This window comes from Penicillium samsonianum, assembly GCF_028829775.1.
Source record: "Penicillium samsonianum strain IBT 33392 chromosome Unknown utg000002l_segment0_segment0, whole genome shotgun sequence".
Lineage (NCBI taxonomy): Eukaryota > Fungi > Ascomycota > Eurotiomycetes > Eurotiales > Aspergillaceae > Penicillium > Penicillium samsonianum.
Genome location: NW_026643260.1, coordinates 3009703 through 3028377, shown reverse-complemented (window position 1 = coordinate 3028377; position 18675 = coordinate 3009703). Strand labels below are relative to the sequence as shown.

The window sequence follows — 18675 nt, the reverse complement described above, 5'->3', positions numbered from 1 at the left end:
AGATCGCTCTCTCGGTGTTGACAATGGAGGCGAAGGCAGCAGAACTACTGGCGGCCTTCAAGAACCCCAACCTGTCTGTCGATTCAAAGATCGCCTACCTTTCTAGTGTCAAGTCCGATATTAAACAGAAAAATGTTCCAGAGGGAGCGATTCGCGCCATTTTCGAAACATTGCGCCTCGCCGTCGGCTCCCAACACTATTCTGTTCTCGGGGCGGGGTTCTCCACACTTGGCCACTTATTGAAGCGCCTTGCAATACAAGACCAGGAGCAATGGATTGTTCACCAGGCCCAGAGCTTGTATCCTATTCTTCTAGAGCGCCTCAATGACCCGAAAGAACGTATAAGAGCCCAGGCTGCATCAATATTCACGGAACTGTGGCCATTTGCTGGTAACGAAGTTGAATATCATGTTCTGGAAGTTGCCTTGGTTGGGAAAAATCATCGGGCGAAAGAAATGAGCATGCTCTGGTTGGCAAATGTAGGCTTATGCACCCTGCAAGGCTTGTCTCAGCTACTAATCTCGACCTGCAGATGACGAAGCACCATGGTTTGTTGTTCCGTCAATATGTCCCTTCCCTGGTTTCGTGCTTGGAGGACGCCGATAGCGCCGTTCGAGATACGGCTAAGTTGGTCGTGATTGATCTGTTCCGGTAAGTGGAGCTATCCCTCTAACCATTATATTCATTGAATGCCCCTAACCAAACTCAGAAACGGCCCCGCAAGAGCGAAGTCTGACCTGCAAAAACAAATGGCGGCACGTGGTGTGAGGAAATCTATCGCGAATGCTATCCTTTCGGGCATTGGTTTAGGGTCCATTGAACCCGAGACTGCATCCTCTACGCGTCCAATCTCTCGGGCTGAACGCTCAATTTCGGTGATGTCGTCACGTTCACACGCTATGGAACAGACTGATGACGGTTAGTACTTCTATTTATACATTCGGAGATTTGCGCTGGTTGTACTAACTTGATTGCAGAGATGGAGCCTGTAAAAAGCCGCCCAGCTTCTAGAGCTCATCGTGAGCGACCGACAGCCTCCTCCGCGCCTACAGAGCCACCAATTGTCAACCGACCACGCACACCGGCCCCGGCACCAGCACCCCAGCAACCGTTGCCAGACGATGATGGTCTGGAACCGTTCGATGTTGCATCGGCGAGGGATGTCGATGATCTTGTGCGCGATATGCTGCCTTGGTTCGAAGGAAAAGAATCCGAGGACAATTGGTCAAAGCGTGAAAAGAATGTGATTCTTTTCCGTAGACTGACTCGAGGAAATGCGCCACACGACTTCTCGCAGACCTATATCAATGCAGTAAAGACACTCCTTGACGGTATCTTAAAGGTTGTCAACTCTCTACGAACCACAATGTCTAGCAACGGCAGCCTTTTGATCCAAGATATTGCCCGAACATGTGGCCCTAGAATTGACCCAATGGTCGAGATTATCATGCAAAACCTGTTGAAACTTTGCTCGGCGTTGAAAAAGATTGCCGCTCAGAACGGAAATGCCACTGTCGAAGTTGTCATTCAAAATGTTTCATTTAGCATTCGCCTCCTGCAGCATGTCTCTTTCGCAACCCAGGATAAAAATGTTGGAGTGCGTCTGTTCGCTACAGGATGGCTAAAAGCTTTGATCATCCGCCAGGCTCATCATAAAAGCACAGTTGAACATGGTGGTGGCCTTGATCTTATCGAGAAGTCAATTACCAAAGGGTTGGGAGATGCGAACCCGGGTGTGCGTGAAGCAACCCGGAGCACCTTCTGGACGTTCTACGGTGTGTGGCCGGAGCGAGCCAATGTGATAGCGGACACCCTCGACCCCAAGTCGCGGAACTTGCTGGAAAAGGATTCATCGAACCCCAACCCATCTTCAAAAGGTGCACCTGCATTGCCTGCAAAGAGCCCCGCCAAGAGTCGCTCCGCTTTACAAGAAGCTATTGCTGCTCGAAAAAAGGCCCAGGTGCCTTCTCGACCCGAGTCGGCTCAGCCAACATTTGCCGAGGCGAAGCCACCTGCTCCTGCCTCCAAGTCCACTCGGAGTGTACCAACTGGGGCCCCTCTCTCGTCTCTATCTTCTGCACCTATGAGACCCGCCATGAAGCCTCGACGGGCAGAACTTAGTCGTCCTGCAACCGCAGACCCCTATGCTCGTCGCCCTGAGTCACGAGCCCAGTCTAGTAGTACCCAATCTACCCGACAAGCGACCACTTCCCCCAGGGCTGTAAGATCCAAACCATCAACACCTACATCAAAGGCCCCACTAACGGCGCCTCGCACTCGCCCACATGAATCGGCACAAGCTGCTTCAACGAAGGGCAGGCCGAAGAAACTCGATTTGTCCAAGTCCAAGTCTCATAGCGATCTTATGGCCGCGAGCCGTGCTCGCAGTGACTCGAACGAAAGCCTGACCAATCAGCCATCTGCAAGAACCCCCCGTCACGGAAATTACCTCAGTGCTTCTGAGGACCAACATTCCCCGGCATCTGTCGTGTTGGAAAGTCCTCCGCTTCACGCATCACAGCCTCTTCTGTACTCAGCACCGCATGGCCCTCACGCTGACTCGGTTCCTATTGAAGAACCAGAACCAATGGTACTGGAGGAACCTGTTGTTGCCGCACCTCCACCTTATATCCCCGAACCAGATGTTGCAGTGTCTCCCGCGCCCGTGTCTCCTGCTCGCCAGCATTCAGATCTGGACTTCGGTTCTGGTCCTGTATCTGCGGTCAAAACCCAGCCTGAGTCAATGGTGATTTACGAAGATCCTACCACGCCCATAGCAGACAAAAATGAGACTGCTGAGTACGCCGCCTCGGTGGGAAATCTTTCCCCTTCAAAGTCGTCCCCCAGCCGCCCTGATCAGCCCGAACATGGTGAAGCAGAGGCTCAACCTATCTCCGAGGATATCTCAGCCTCAGTGGTCGCTTCGGCTAGGAAGCCTACACCTGATTTGGCTCCTACGCCAGAATCTGGTTTGAACTTTGAAGTTCGAACTCCATCTCCAACACGCCGGGCACCGCTTCAACCAAGCCCGTCACCAACGAGGGGCCGTGTCCAGCCACCGGCCTTTAATATTAAGGATATTGAAGCCGTGATTCCCCAAGAGCATCATGCGGGAACGAACGTGACCCATGGCAACAACGAGAATGCGACTCCACACCTGGCCCTGGCCAAGACCGTAGACTTGCCCGCGGTCCCGCGGTCTGCTGCTAAGCCGAGTGCTCTCGAAGAAGTGACGGCAAACGAACCCACACCGCGTTCGCCAGAAGCGAGACAGAGGACATTTGAGTCGATACCTCCATCACTCTCCCAGTCGACGTTGTCCCAATCAACCATGTCTGACGATTCCACACGACGCACTCGCAAGTGGGTTGATCGTCACCGCAGCCCTAGCCCGCGTTCGAAGGACCCGGTTAATGCTAAGGAAATGATTCATAAAGGCCTAGCTCGTATTCTCTCCAGAACCATGGAGCCCTCGGGATATCGGAAGCTACAGGGACTTATCCAATACCACGGCGACGAGATTGTGTCCCAAAGCCAGGACTACAATGCGTTGCTGGAAGCTCTATTTGCGGAACTGGAAGCAACCCCTTCCAACCGCAAGGATCATGATGTGAAGACCCAGGTTCTGGCCACCATCCGTTCCATGCTCCTACGGACCCGCGAGCATTTCCATCCCTATGACACTCGTGCCATGGCAGCTATTATCCGGGCCCGCCGCCACTACGAGTCCACTTCCCACTTTGTCACTTGCCTAGAGGAAGTGGTAGACAAACTGGTATTCTTGACCCTGCCCCAGACGGCAATTGTCGGTGTTCTGCAGGGACTGGACCTCGGAGCGGACGCAGAGAATGATGAGACGTACCGGTCCACCATCATGGGCCTGAGTACTATCCAACAGTCGCTATCGCGTCCCGGCGTTGATATCGACGACGAGCTTCTGGCTCGCATCGGCGTTGTGGTAATGCAACAGCTCGGGCACCCGCGCCCCGGTGTCAGGAAGAATGCCACTGAGCTCTGCACCTTCTTGAACATCACCTTTGGATCCGAGCGAGTGCAAAAAGTCACCCAGCCTCCTCGTGAAGGATCCCTTAACCTTCTGACCTACTTCATGGCCCGACGGACTCAGTAATTGTTTCTTTATTGGCTCAGGATTACATGCGTATGTGTTTAATAACCCCCGGTAGCGTGGCGCGTGTCAGGCCGTGGAATTTCCGGTATACATAAGTTCTTGTTCCATATTTATTTTGAAAACTCATGCTTGTATGTCTATTTTCTTTCCAGCGTATAAGCCCTCTCGATATTCTCGGCAGCTGTTGGGCCGCCACTCAGCACCACTGACGCTAAAGGGACACCAATTACCGTCGAGGCAGTCCATGGTATCCGAGCTGTATTGGCGTTGTCACTGGGAAGCAGTCATATGCGGTCTACGAACGTGCACTGAAGGCTCCATAACCGTGGCAAGCCCACCAACACTTACTGTGAGAGTGTGGAATCGATTGCTTTCGGGAATGTCTTGCAATGGCCTTTAGCATTAGCAACATTGTCTACGATCTAGCCTACTGATGGTGTACTCGGCAGATTGTGGCTGGACTTTACACCTAGAAACACTTCTTCATTGTGCTACCTGCACTTCTGTCCAGTACGTAGTCCTGTGGATAGATGTTCCCTCTCGCCCCCGATGACCACAATTCCATGAGGTCGGTTGAAGGGTTCAATCCGATGATACTTTTGTTGCGAACATGAGCAGGGCCGTCGTTATCCAACCACGGCTCAATGGGGTCGACGTTTGCCGTTTGAAATAGAAATAACCTGGGCTTGGAGACGCTGTGTCTTGAGGTGTGATGACGTGGGGGTCAATGTTGTTTTCGTACTGCACGTTCTTGGCGTCATTGTAGTCGAAATCGTACTCATGCTTGGTGAAGAATCCGCGTGGGATCCTGTCGATCTTGCCAGGGTGCTTTTGGTGTTGGCTTGGATATCTCCAGGTAGAATCGCCAGGTGGTGGTGGGTTTTAGATCTCAGATCTTGCCGCTGATCAGCTTCCTCGATGTATGACTGCCATTGAGCATCATACCAGTCAGAATGACGATGTCTTCAAGTGGAATGCCGAGAGAATTTCATGGATCTTGAATGCGAGATCAAAGGCTGAAACGCAGTGCACTTTCTTGGCGTAAGAGCTTTGCATTTCCCTCTCCTCGCCATGCCTGTGGGCGAAGGATACAACATTGGAATCCATATAGCATCCTTGCTTGTTGTGGTCTGTAAATTACTTTGACTTCTGGTCTGCGTCCGTAAGCTCGGCGAAGTCCCATCTTAGCTGCCGGTGGTAGGAGGTAATGGTTGGCCCTAACTGTTTTGAGTCGCCAAACAGACCGAATGCGACCGGGAACAAGTAGCAGAGCACGGGAAGCAAGTCGGTCTCCCTAATCATCGTTGCCTCATCGCTAGCTACGAATGACGGGTGTAGGTTGTGGTACACAATAGCTTGAGCAAGTGCACTTCCAAGGTTGGAGTTGCCGCGATTTCATGGGCCGAGGAGCGCGTGGTGACTCCGGCTGTAGCTGGTTTAGCCAGGGCAAGAATTGAAGATGATTTGGTATTAGGCTTCTGTGGAGCCATGAGGGTGAGCATAATTTGACGTTTGATCAGATAAAGGTTCACTCGAAGCTGGAGTGGCTCTCAGGTGAAGGGGATTGAATATGTGAAGTGAGGGTGAAGTGAGAAGATGAGGTGTGAAAGGGCAAAGTGTTGAAATGTTTGCTCAGAACTCGACTGTTGACTAGGTATGATCATGTGCATGGATATTAAGTCCGAGGAAGTCACGATATAGGCCATATAATCTTCAACAAAAGCACCTCAATTATTGTCTGATATAACCTATGGACTCGAAGGTTGTAATATCGTGGGTTTCTTTGATCATGTATATTTCCATCTTCTGATTATATTGCTGTAGTAATGACTTGCTTGTCTGATGAATGAAGAGAAGTGGAAAGAGAGAGGACAGTTCTAGTTAAATTCTACAAAAGAACTAGCTATTTATGGCCGAGAGAGAGTAAAATCCCACGAGATTCCGCACACATGTGGAGAATTAGTAGTTCAAATTCCTAGAAAGATATCAGCTAGTACTTCCACACGTCAATATCAGGTGGCCTTTTACGTAGAAGGATATGACAGGGCTGGTATGACACAAGGCACGCAATATGGCATAATCCAATATCAGGAGCCGGATGTTTGCAGTCCTCCTTTATCTTTATTCAAGAATTAAACGTATTTTGAGTCGGTTAAAGCAGAACGAGTATCGAAAACCCGAGAATTTCTATGGTCCCAGACTTAGTCCGTGTCAGAGCCGGCAGTGGTGTCGTCTCTGTTTCTGTAGCATATCCACCTGCACATATCAACCAAGCTAGTATGTAATGAGATATAAAGAGCCTCTTTGTGCCCATATCCCAAGACTCGGTATACTTGGTTGTTATTAACAAAGAGGCAAATGCTTCTTGTACAAAGGAATTGTGCTTTAAAGCCCCGAGTTCGTCTTTGAATATATACAAAGGCGACAAAGGTAATCTTTGAGATCAAATAAAACATTGAGACTTAAGGACAAAATACGTACATAGTCTCTCGTGGCTATATAAAGCGTCCTCTTCGCCTCGAAGACGATACTCATCAACGTCATTTTCGACTATCCAGTTCACCAGCATTCTTCTCATACTGCCCAGCAACTCTTAACAACCAAGCAGTGCCAGACCAGCTTGCAGTCATGAAGTTTCGGAAGTCCGACAAGGCTCCAAAGCAGCCTGAACGCTTTCCACTCGAGGCAGCGGAAGCCTTTGAGCCCGAGGACGATATTATCCGTCAGTCGCACCGTACCGGCTCTCCCCCCGGCACTCTCCTTTGTGTGTTCCCGGACGCTGCACCTGGGACAAGTCTTAACCAGTTCCGTTTCCAGCTCCACCGAGAAAACGGGGTTCAGCCCGGTCTTGTTGGTTACCTCGAGAAGTATGTCAGCGCTACACACTTGGTCTGGAGCATGTGTGCTATTCTTGCAGATAGCAGTATTGATCCTGATTGGAAAGATACATTTGAGATGTGGCGGCCACAGTGGCAACCGTTCGCTAAGAGCTTTGAAATCCACGGAAATACTACGCGCACTTTAGATGTCCCTCCCTCTCCAGTCAGTGTAATGTGGATTCAGGCACCTCACAACCTTGATATGTATAAGCTCTACACTGTTAGCCACAAGGAGAAGAAGCGTGATAAAGAGGCTCTGGAGGACCTTTGGAGGTGGATGCTTAATGTGCCACCCGAAGCGATTGTTCAAGGGGCTTTTATCATTAAGCTTGGGGTCGAGCCTTGGTTCCCTGGCGAGTAGAGATTATACAATGTCTCTAGTAGTACGTATAGGTAGTCACTTAACGCTTTTCTCTTTTCTTTTATATTTTGGTGCGCGATCCAAGAGCTGCTCGGTGGTATTGAAATAGATCAAAAATAAATGTCAATTATGTCCTGATCTGAAATCTGAAATGTATATGTAGGGTTCCTGTAATAGTACAATATAGTAAAGACAGCATAGATAAAAACAAAAAAGATTGGTTATTGTCCGTTTTCAACGCGGATTCTGGTTCCCGATACTCTTATAAACTAATAGCCTAAGATGAGGGGCTTACGGGAGTTCGGACAAGAGACGAGCTCATTTTTTCTGGGCTTCGGGTTTTGGTTTCCAGGTTTGTATTACAGAATTTCGATAAAAGAGCTGTCTATGGGCCCCAGAACATCTAGGCAAATCTCGTCTCTTTCCATTATTAGAACCCAATAGACATTATTTCTTGCAGTCTTCTACTACACAGGACATAGACATCATGTCCAACCTACCCAAGGTTCGTTGGGGTATTATTGGTAAGTCTGAATTAATTCCTGTAGGCCCTCAGTGTTCCAAGATTGATTGTTGATGTGTGGTAAGCTAACCTTCCATAAGCTACCGGCATGATATCCTCATGGTTTGTGGAGGATCTGGTTCTCGACTGGCCGGAAGCCAAAGTAGAACATGTTGTCCAAGCTATTGGCACTTCAAGTGTTGAAAAGGGCCAAGAATTTGCGAGAAGGTACTGCCCGAAACAAAGCCCACGTGTCTATAGCTCCTATAAAGAAGTCTACAACGATGCAGACGTGGACATTGTATATATCGGAACCCCCCACGGGTTTCATTATCGCGATTGCATGGAGGCAATTTCTGCTGGAAAGAATGTCTTGTGCGAGAAATCTTTCACCCTGAATGCCAAACAATCGAGGGAGATATTCAATGCCGCTCGCGAGAAGAATGTATATGTGGCAGAAGCAATGTGGCTCCGACATCGACCGCTTTTCATCGAGCTCCAGCGATTGCTCCACGAAGAGAAGATCATTGGCGATGTCTTCCGGGTGTTCTCGGACTTTGCGTCTGGTGTTGATATTGCCTCACTTCCATCCACATCCCGATACCGCAATATTTCATTGGGAGCGGGGTCATTGCTGGATATTGGGGTGTATTCGCTCACTTGGGCTAGAATGGCGCTGGGTGGAAATGCACCTGATCAGGCAGAGATGGCAGAGATGCCGCGCATTATGGCCGCACAAACCCATGAAGGAGGAGTTGAAGTGACTACTAGTGCAGTTTTGCAGTATCCCTCGACTGGAAAGCAGGGTATTGTCACTTCAACTACCAAAGCCCTCGGTGCTCCTGGTGAAGTTTTTGCTGTTATACACGGGACCAATGGGTACGTTGAGATAGAAGGTAGGACTCCATCTGCGCCGGAATCCTTTACTGTATGGAAGAAGCAGGAAGGAAATCCTGATCGCGCGTTTTTCCCGAGGGAGACGTGTCAAGGAAAGAAATATGAGTTTTCGACCCTGGGGCGTGGCTTTGTTCACGAGGCTGAGCAAACGGCACTGGATATTCTTGAAGGTCAGAAAGAGAGCAGGATTATGCCGTGGGCTGAAACACTGTATATGATGGATATCATGGACGAGATACGGCGACAGGGTAACACAATATATCCCGGAGAGTGATGAGACTCTGGATCTGTCTCTCTGATCAGCTCTGTTCGTTGTTCTTTGTCTTCAAACACACCCAACGGGCTCTAGCGGCAATCTTCTACCACTGACGCAAATCTTTATTGGAATCCATGGTATTGCGCTGTACATAAAGTGATAGGTATATCATATATCATGATATAGATATACTACCCGATAGAAATCTAACCATCACATTACTAATACAAAAGATCGCCTATCCCGTGGAGTATTGCCATAGCTTGCTAGAATATAAGTTGTTAAAACTTACTTCAACGATCAATGTCCACAATAAACGAGACTACCTCCATCTTTTCGCCAAGCTCCTAGCTCTGACAGATCATATGGTTATGAAATTTCGGTTTGGTGACTTTTGAGAACCAGCTTTAGAGCCTTTGACGTTGGATGTTAACGGACTATCTCCATTGAGTCGGCAAGTCTTTGAATAATAGCTTTTGTATTGGGTCCCCGGCAGCTGACCCTGGTATTGAAGGTTCGGTCTTTTCTCTTTCGAGGGCGGGATGTAAACTCTGTACCCTCGTCTACCGTCGGGATTTCAGAAGCAACCGGAAATTGGATTTCGTAGCGAGCTTCTCCCAGGGTGTTGAATGAGAAGCTCTTGAGTATAGGAAACTCGCTGAGCATTCTAATTATCGATTTCCAGCCTGAGCTCTCCAGTGTTACCCAAGCTATGTTGAGGACACGAAGGCTGTCCCGATAGTTGTGTAATAGCTTGCTTAAGCTCGCTTCGTTGATTTTTGAATGCGTCCCCCCTTTCAGCGTGAGTTCCTGCAGCTGAGAAGTCGTGTCAAGGGAGGAAAGGCGTTCAATAAGTCCGCGTGCTGCCCAACCGTGATCGAATACGATTGTCAATTTACGCAGATCAGTTGCATGCCGCACTATTGGGTCAATCCAGTCGGCAATCCCAATTTTTTCCATTGTAAAGTTCAACAGGAGAACTTGCAAATTGGCCCAAACAGCAATAAACTCTGGCTTCCAAAGATCAGGCACATTAAGGCGTCTTAAATCGAGTTCGTTTGCTCCTCCGCGAAGTTCCGGTATGAAATCAACCAGGAATTCTTTGACGGGGATATGAGCCTCGATGATACCATTGAGAATCAGTGTTATGGTATCAGTGGACGTGAAGTGATCGAGACAGGTGTCTTTATCAGACCAGCCCTGCCGAATGAGGTGAAATGACGTGCAGTTCACCAGACCACGCAGAGCCTCAGCCCATTTCTGAACATCTGCGTCCGGTAGTAAATAGCCGGAGGAATGTCGATTCCACGTTAAGCCTTCTCCAAGTTTATCTTCTGGCGTGTCGACATATTTCACGGCCAGGGAACAAACATGCGGTGCTAGCTCTGAATCGTTTGCTATGGCTTCCACCCTTCCAAGGCCTTTGAGGGACAGGTTTGTCTCTATCCTTTCGAAAAATGTACAGCGAAAAATGTACATAGTGTTCTCATAGATGCTCTTACAAGACAACCGAAATGAGCACAGATCTTCTGCCGGTAAGCGAGATGCAATCGCTTGCAGTAATTCGATGGGGAGAACCCCAAAATTCGAATTCGAAGTTAACATGATCTTTTTTTTTCTCAAGGGCCATTCTTTTCTCCGGGACCATTTCTTCCCCAAGGACGAAAACATTATCGACCGAAAATGTTCAATTAAAGCAGGGTAGTTGTTTACATACAAGTTAACCTTCGGAATGGCCGAAACCGAGCCCGTTCAGGAGGCTGTATCAGCTGACCCCAGCCCCCTGAAAGAGGTTTATCCCGGTAGATAAATGTGCAGCGGGCAAACAATGTGGTAACTAGCGAATTAGTTACTAATGTATATGATACATGAACCATGTTTAAGTTTCATAAGTAATGAGCGTGCTATATCCTCTGGAATCGACAGAGGCTTTTTTTTAGCTCCTGGCTCTTCTATCTTCTTCTACGCTAATAAAAACATTGATTTGAGACTTGATCTAGTAGTCTCCATCCTATCAATCGTCTTGTCTTTCTCTTTTAAATTATGTTAAAGTGTGCTGATGTCCTTCGCCGATTGAGAAACTTTGTCGAAATCCAATGATTATGATGAGTTGATGCTATCAATCTACTGGCGGAGCCCTTGTACTTCTTTGGAGTATTCGGTAAGACTTTTGTCTTTCTGGTCAATTGAGACTCTTCGGGAGGAGCTTATTGCAGAGTTTCACTAACTGCGTAAGGCAAATGGGACTGCGCGTTACAATGAATTTCGAAAGCTTTAGAGTCGGATCAGAGAGATGAAAAAAAAGCTTCACAATGATGCCAAGAAAACCATGCATGATGAGTTCTTCGGGGATATTGGCAATCAAATTATTGAGAAAAACTATTAAGGCAAGCTAGCCAGTTTCACCCGAAACCTCCTATATATAACTAGAAAGAACAATTCTTGCTGAACTCGAGTTTAAGAATAGAGATACGGACTCTATCAATGATGTAGAATTGGTTGAGGACCGTATCCGATCAGAGCTACGCCTTAAACTGTATAAGCTTCATATATCTAAGTCATTAAGAAAGCGAATATAGTTTAATGATTCCGTGTAGAAATATAAGGAGAACTTCACCGACTCTACTAAGAGTAGCACTAGTCTTAAGTGTCTAGTATGCTTGGGACGCTCTGATATCCATCCGAGAGTGCGGAGATACTTATTCTGTCGAAAGGACGCGCTACGCGCTACCGCGACATTTCAGGACTCATAGGTTGCCAAAAACCTTCCTAGAGGGCCGTGTATGTGATTATCCTAGGTGCGACTTTGAGTTATTTTCTCTTTGGAAGTATATGCTTCGCCGAAAGAGGAAGCACAAGATTTGTCTCTAGAACAGCTGAAATTTTATTGACCCACATTTCCCACGTAAGAGATGAGATGATCTGCAACACACAGAAATTACGTGGAAAGAAGATATTGTGTCTAAATATTGGTCAATTGGACGGCGTGTTTCAGGATACCTTAGACCCTTCCAGGGTTGGGGCCAAGACTGAGGGCCGGGAGTAAGCACTACAAGCACTACAAGCTAGTCTGGCCCCCGCAGCCAATACGGGCTGTGACCATTCAGCACAGCCCACCATCTCTGTATAGCCTTATCCGCTTCTGCAGATCTCAATTATGCCTCGTCCTTCTTTATTAGTCAACCAAAGTTTCTACCTAGGTACTTTCCACATTCTCCATCTCAAACATACTTTCAATCTACCCAAGAACACCTACTTTCTCTGATTAGCTACACACCCTCAGTATGGGAAAAGAGAACTTCATCCGACAAATCGAGAACTCCGTTGAGTTCAAATTCCTCGACAAAGTAGTCAAGGAAGAAGTCACAGCGTCATATGCAGTCCAAGACCTCATCAACATGACCATGAGTGCATTGTCTATTCATGGTCCAAACAAACAAGGCGGGGTCGGTCTCCCAGACTACAACGTCTCTCTTGCGGTAATGGAGCTCGCTCAACGCCTGGATCCATCAAAACACACCAAGCTTGTCGAGTTTATATCTCATCTCCAGAAGCAAGTTGCCGTTGATCCATCTACGAACGAACCCCTGAGGGTCCAGGGCGATACCCTCTGGACAGACATGCCGTCGTTCGGCTACACGGAGCTTGAGACGTGGTACGAGTTTGGTGGCGATTACAAAGGTGATCTATCCTCCAATTTGAAAAGTCAGAATGCTAACGCATGTAGACTTATGTGATGCAACGCTCGATTCTAAGCAACGAGATCGCTGGGCGAATCTCAACGCTTTCCTCGCGCAGCTCACTCAGACTGCAGACATTCACTATACGCCTCCCACGGAAGAAGCGCGGTTCTCTCCCCTGGACAAATCACTACGTGCCATATGGACCATGGCGATGGCACTTGAGAACGAGCGCCCTCCTGCGTCGCTGGGAGATACAGCGGCGATGGAGGCCGCTTGCCAGTGGTTCATCTACGCTGCGGAGCGGCTGTGGGCGAATGTGCTCAATAGTCGCACGTATCCTGAGGTGTCTGGCGCTGGGCCAGGGAAGAGGTATGAAGAGAAGGGCTGGACGGGCTATACGCGGGAGCGATGGGGAATCTGGGAGGATGCGCTGAAGGAAGCTAGGGTTAAATGCCAAGATGAGCGGATGTGGAAGCTGATTGATGATGCTTTGGCGAGTCTGAGAAGGGGAATGGTGAATCAATAGTGGATAGACCCATTTAGTTCTAGTGGATATTCATTTAAATGCTCTGGGTGGTTAGTTGTGTAGTATAATGATATCTATTTCTTTTCATTTTGTACAAGTCTATAGGATTGATCGAAATCAGTTGCACCACTTACACACAGATATTCTTTCTCGAACCGTCTTTCAAAACACACTATACCTGTTATAGTTACTCTACCCTGGCCCCATTTCTTGGTAGTATTCAAGTATAGTTGTAAATAACACCATGAAAATAGCTTCGGTATTGGTTCTATATGGTCTTTAGTGTCTAGAACAACCTTTCTATACATAAGCCAAATAGAAAGGGTAATTGCCTAGTAAGTCGGCTTATTAGCTAGAGCTCGAATTCTCTGTTAACCACCTGTCCTCTGTAGTAGTGACCACTATAGATAGACGAGATATAAAAAGATAGTATCGGTAGAGTGAACACTATTTTAATATACTTTAATAGTAAGGCTAGCCTTCTAATTAGGACTAGTATCCGCTATACTAGACTCTAGATATATATAATTATACTAACGTCGAATTCTAACGATCTAACTTCTAATAACACCTATACCACCTCTTTAAGTTACTATAAGATTAAATAATATAACCTTTTAGACTATATTCTAGTAGTATAAAAATTCAGGACTTGGCTCAACAACGTCTTTCGACGTGAAGGTAGTATGGCGGCATTTTGTCTCGATCTCCGCTACGCCAGGACCAAGGAATGTACGAAGATTCGCAATTTCCATATCAGCCTGTCCCCACATCACAGGCTTTTCCGCAGGATTGATGTCGTCTGGCGGCGGGTGGCAAGCGGCACTGATGGCTGCACTACAGTTCATTGCAATCGGCATGGCGGCCGATTTGAACCTCCGAAACATCAGAATGAGAAAGCTCACAACTACAATGAGCCAGGGTATAACCATAATTCTCAGACCAACAGACGACGCACCCACCCCATGTAAGGCTCGACTGCGATCCAGATTACCCTGAATATCCCGGGGAATGATTTGCACGAATGACAAGGCCTCAGAGGCAAGCCAATGGGCAAGAGTGGATAGGATCAGAAATGGCACACTATACCGGTATGGTACAGAGAGATAGTATGTTGAGCGTTGTTCTCCAGTGGGAAATGAGACTCGAAGGGGCTTGCGTTCGACACCGAAATCGTTGTATTCGGCGGCAAGAAGCATTCGAGTCAGAGTATTGTTGTAGACCGCATAGACTATCGTGATCACAACCTGCGGAACATTTACAGCCAACACTGTAGCAATGAATCCCAGGTAGCCCATTTGGTAGAACTGGGTATGGTAAAACGAAGTGAGTTTCTGTTCCCATGATGACATGCCATCTGCATTCAGATCTACTCCCGGGTCACTGCCGAGCATAGAGGTATTATAGTCCAAGGCAAGGCCGGCCATGGCAAGGAGGGCAATTTTGAAAAATAGAAGGAAAGCAAATAGTCGACGTGGCAGGGCAGCTGACCATCTCTGTCGGACCGTGCGGACCCTTTTTGGCTGTGGAGGCGGGCTCTGTCCCAAGCGGAATGGCACGGCGCGGGAGAATATAGATACCCAGGGGTAGTCATTGAAGCTATGCAATGCTTTTGGTTGTCCTTTATTCACTCGGGCCATGAGGCAGTTGTTGGCTGTGTAAGGATCGGGGCATGTCAGAAACGACTTGAGGGCATCGCCAACTGTCAAGAAAATCTCGGATCGGCGCTCGAGAGCAGTGACGAGCATGCATAAAAGCTTCAATGCAATACAGCCCATGACCACCAACCCAATAGGCAGACTGCATCCAAGCTCACAAGTTGGCGTAATCGGTCGACTGAGGCAAGTATGGACCACAGCCTGGTCGATGTTATTAGTCGTTGGTGAGATTGTATAGTTACCCTTGTATTCATCCATCGCACAACTCAATTCGCCACCCTTGTAGGTCCCGTTGGTGGAGACTCTGCCGGAGCCCAGTCCTACCTGACATGACCAGGCCGTTAGGTTTGAGGAAAGATCGGGAGTCAAAAGGACGACTGTGGACCGGGCGGTTTGATAAGCGCCATGGTAGGCTTCCATACAAGTGGCATTACTCATTTTCTCGAGCTTCCCCGATATGATATCATCATATAGGCTGCTCGCGTTCATGCCAACTATCTCCTGGAAGTTGGAAGGGACATCAAAACCAGACACGTCGGTGTAGTTATTCCCAAAGGCCATGGGTGCAATAACAAGTCCGAAGTCATTAGCGTTGATTGATACGTATATGAAGGAGTTGTATCTGAAGACATCGTATATCAGCCAGAGCTCTCCCAACGGTCACAGCAAGAAACATACATCATCTGGACTGGCAAAGAGGTCCCAAGAATCAACAGCCATAGTGTCTTACGCCACAGGGGCGCGTACCAGACGTTGGTAAAACTGGAGGATCCAATCGATACCCACACCCGTTGAGCGTGGGCAATATCGATTCTTGCGCGCGACGGTGCGGCCAGGACTTGATTACAGTAGCTGCTTGTGGCGGTCAACGTCAAAACAATAATGTTGATAAGAATGTGGAGGCCGGTCGCGATTTGGTTTGCCTGATGGCATGTGCCTTGATAGATAACAGCTGACGAGGAACCCCATCCATAGCCACCAGAAGCAGCTTTTGCGGCCAGTTTGACTGTGAGAATAACATGGACGAGTAGCGCTAGTGCTACTCCCAAAGCGCAAAGCAGCAACCCGGTAATCCATTTTTTCTTGGTCGGTGGCAGTGGTGGGGGTGATGGAGAATACTTTGGATCGTCATCTGTCGCTGCTTCACAGTCCGGGGTATCGCATTCGTTGACCAGTTGGTATGCCTTTTTGTCCACGATGGAAGGCTTCCTGCCATGAGAAGCGGTTCGTCAGTGGCGATCGGTAGGTAGACCGGCCAAGATTGGTTTAACACTCACTTGGAAAGTTGCAATGTGTCAAGTGGGATAGGTTCCTCCCGGTTAATCAAATGCTCCTCCGGCGAGGCAAGGAGAGATGTCGAGGCATTGCTCTCTCGCAAGCTTGTCATTTTATAGGACCACAAGGACCAAAATATTGAGTTGGAAGCGCGCATACCTTTTTATTATTAAATCACGAAATGCGACGGGATGACCCCCCGACTGTGGGGGCCAAAAACAAGCCTCATTCGGGAAAGTAGTGATCCTCCACAATTGGCTTAGCGGGTCAGCCTTGAGGCACTGACCCTTCGATGCTCCACCCATACAAGATCAATTGGACATGTCAACACCAAGCTTACAGTTTAAATTAACACGTATGTAGAAAATAAGGGGGAAATTAATTGAGTTGATCTGAAACCTCACTTTGTGTCCCAATTAGGGCTGTTGTGAATCAAAGGTTATACATAGAAAAGTCTCCTTTTTTTTTAAACCTTCGTATACAGTATACACCTAAGACATCCAAAAAGACATCCAAAAAGCGTATCGGAGGGTTCTTACATATAACATCCATATTACTATCTTGGTCCAAATAGAACCAATAAATTCTTAGGTCGTCAAGGACAGAGGCCGCATAAGCGGCCGACTATTCTTGTGTAATATAGTTAGAAGAAGTTGGGTTGCAATATACTTGGGCAGCAATGTCACTGGTCAGTGGTAGCCTTGTCTGGACATCCACCAGCCTCGTCTTTATCATAGTTATTGCAAACAATATGACGACCACACAATCCGACAGGAGCCTTCTTGATCTGCCACTTCCTATTAGAATCCGCATCTACACTTTTGCAGGGCTTGCTAATAACCAGGTTATTCCCCTCGATCGCAGACATCGCGTCGAGGAGCAATCTGCCCCCACCTGGAAAGACTCTGCCCGCACACTCAATCTACACCTGGCGGACTTAACCATCTATTCAGCCCTTATACTCATCTGTCGGACTATTCATGATGAGGTGTCGTATCGTTTCTATTCTACCAACACGTTCATTGCCCACGACCTGCAAACGTTGGGCCGTCTAGGCCCGTCATATCTGGCTTTGATGACCTCTCTCAAACTCATCCCCTGCCTTACGAAGAACGCAAATTCCCGCAAAGAATGTACCTGCACGCCTCTAGGATTTATTCATGACGATACAATCCTCGGCCTGGTGAGCCCTTGGGACAGGTCCACCCTCTGGCAGTGGAACTCGACCATCAGCAAGATTGCACCGCATTTGACAGGTGATAGACTTGACCTGAGTATTCTCTGCCCTGTTTACAACGAGGGCACTGCAAAAAGGGTAGTGGAACCTCTGCCCCACTTCCCTGATAGCTGCCACATCCGGCTCGGTCCCCTCAATCGTCGCAACTATGCTATCCAGATGATAGCTATGAAAGCCGCTAAACAGGCCATGGGCCAGATTACTACCCATGTACAACCATTTCGTTTCCTCGACCTCCCTGGTGAAATTCGTTTACTTGTTTACGAGTACACCGATCTCATCAGCCCGCTCAACAAGCTCCGATGGGACCCAGACCATGGCTATACACTTGACCCATCATTCTGCCCACCAGACTGTAGTCCACCTTATGACACTTGTCATCCAAGCATGCACAGGGACTGCGGATCCGCTAATGTCCCCCGCTGCCACTGTCGTCATGGCTTATCATCCTGGCACGGTAGATTCCCCGACTGCTGGGCATGCACACACTACGCCTGTCAATTCAAAACCTGCAACGCTCAACCTGCACACGGTACAGACCTAGGTCTCAACTGCTGCGGCGCAAAAGCATCAGCGTATTCCCCCGCATGCCATTGCTGGAAACCACCCGTCGCGCTATTCAACACATCTCAAACCATCCGAGAAGAAACACAGCGAGTCTTCTTTTCTCAAAACGCATTCGAGATCCCCCACTACAAGTCCTACGCATACACAGCGGAAGCCGAAGCCGCGCCGGAGAGATGCGCAGCGGCAGTATTCCTAGCAGAGGTCGTCCCTGCAGATATACTACCGTACCTCAGTAAACTCATCGTCTCGCTCTGGGACTGTGTTAAGAGAACAGCGAGGGAGGACTGGAGCCATGTTATATCATACGTTGCCGGTATATCAAGCCTCCGCTTTCTATCCATTGACACTGCGATGGCCTTCGACGAGATCAATGACGCGATACCGAACACGCGGGAAGAACTAACTAGTGAACGGGGTCTTGTGAGGAGCAGGGATGCTATGAATCAGTACGCTTGGCCGGTTGAGATTTCTGAGACGGCGGTGCGGTCATTCTTCGTGAAAGTTGGATATACTCGGTACCCGCTTAAGCTTAAGGTTTACTATTCCTATCGGCGTTTCGAGGACTCGGCTGTTTCTGTAGGATATGAGCGTGTTGCCGGGGATAATTATGCCTTTGTAAGAGAGTGCGAGGGGCCGGTTGGGGATCATGGCGGTAATGGGAGATGGCTTGAGGGGTTGCATCTTTTTGAGTTAGAAGCTTTCTGA

General features: G+C 48.3%; 8 protein-coding genes across 8 annotated transcripts; 5 read left to right on the top strand and 3 right to left on the bottom strand.

The window, feature by feature from the left end:
* Positions 1 to 23: 23 nt before the first annotated feature.
* Positions 24 to 4129, top strand: N7471_003007 (uncharacterized protein; the record flags this gene model as incomplete). Its single annotated transcript, XM_057275727.1, has 4 exons — positions 24 to 479; positions 533 to 651; positions 710 to 918; positions 978 to 4129. The coding sequence occupies 4 exons, from the start codon at positions 24 to 26 to the stop codon at positions 4127 to 4129; spliced, it is 3936 nt and encodes a 1311-aa protein (XP_057140365.1).
* A 1137-nt stretch (positions 4130 to 5266) lies between these two features.
* N7471_003006 (uncharacterized protein) lies at positions 5267 to 5619 on the bottom strand (the record flags this gene model as incomplete). Its single annotated transcript, XM_057275726.1, is given in 2 exon segments — positions 5267 to 5448; positions 5460 to 5619. The coding sequence occupies 2 exon segments, from the start codon at positions 5617 to 5619 to the stop codon at positions 5267 to 5269; spliced, it is 342 nt and encodes a 113-aa protein (XP_057140364.1).
* A 1138-nt stretch (positions 5620 to 6757) lies between these two features.
* Positions 6758 to 7369, top strand: N7471_003005 (uncharacterized protein; the record flags this gene model as incomplete). Its single annotated transcript, XM_057275725.1, has 1 exon — positions 6758 to 7369. The coding sequence occupies one exon, from the start codon at positions 6758 to 6760 to the stop codon at positions 7367 to 7369; it is 612 nt and encodes a 203-aa protein (XP_057140363.1).
* Positions 7370 to 7856: 487 nt separating this feature from the next.
* Positions 7857 to 9042, top strand: N7471_003004 (Gfo/Idh/MocA family protein; the record flags this gene model as incomplete). The annotated part of the gene is made up of 2 exons (XM_057275724.1): positions 7857 to 7893; positions 7973 to 9042. The coding sequence occupies 2 exons, from the start codon at positions 7857 to 7859 to the stop codon at positions 9040 to 9042; spliced, it is 1107 nt and encodes a 368-aa protein (XP_057140362.1).
* A 411-nt stretch (positions 9043 to 9453) lies between these two features.
* Positions 9454 to 10503, bottom strand: N7471_003003 (uncharacterized protein; the record flags this gene model as incomplete). The annotated part of the gene is made up of 1 exon (XM_057275723.1): positions 9454 to 10503. The coding sequence occupies one exon, from the start codon at positions 10501 to 10503 to the stop codon at positions 9454 to 9456; it is 1050 nt and encodes a 349-aa protein (XP_057140361.1).
* A 1805-nt stretch (positions 10504 to 12308) lies between these two features.
* Positions 12309 to 13233, top strand: N7471_003002 (DUF3632 domain-containing protein; the record flags this gene model as incomplete). The annotated part of the gene is made up of 2 exons (XM_057275722.1): positions 12309 to 12705; positions 12752 to 13233. 2 exons carry the CDS (start codon positions 12309 to 12311, stop codon positions 13231 to 13233), a joined length of 879 nt encoding a protein of 292 aa, XP_057140360.1.
* Positions 13234 to 13862: 629 nt separating this feature from the next.
* On the bottom strand, positions 13863 to 16278 carry N7471_003001 (uncharacterized protein; the record flags this gene model as incomplete). The annotated part of the gene is made up of 3 exons (XM_057275721.1): positions 13863 to 15513; positions 15570 to 16100; positions 16169 to 16278. The coding sequence occupies 3 exons, from the start codon at positions 16276 to 16278 to the stop codon at positions 13863 to 13865; spliced, it is 2292 nt and encodes a 763-aa protein (XP_057140359.1).
* A 639-nt stretch (positions 16279 to 16917) lies between these two features.
* Positions 16918 to 18675, top strand: N7471_003000 (uncharacterized protein; the record flags this gene model as incomplete). Its single annotated transcript, XM_057275720.1, has 1 exon — positions 16918 to 18675. The coding sequence occupies one exon, from the start codon at positions 16918 to 16920 to the stop codon at positions 18673 to 18675; it is 1758 nt and encodes a 585-aa protein (XP_057140358.1).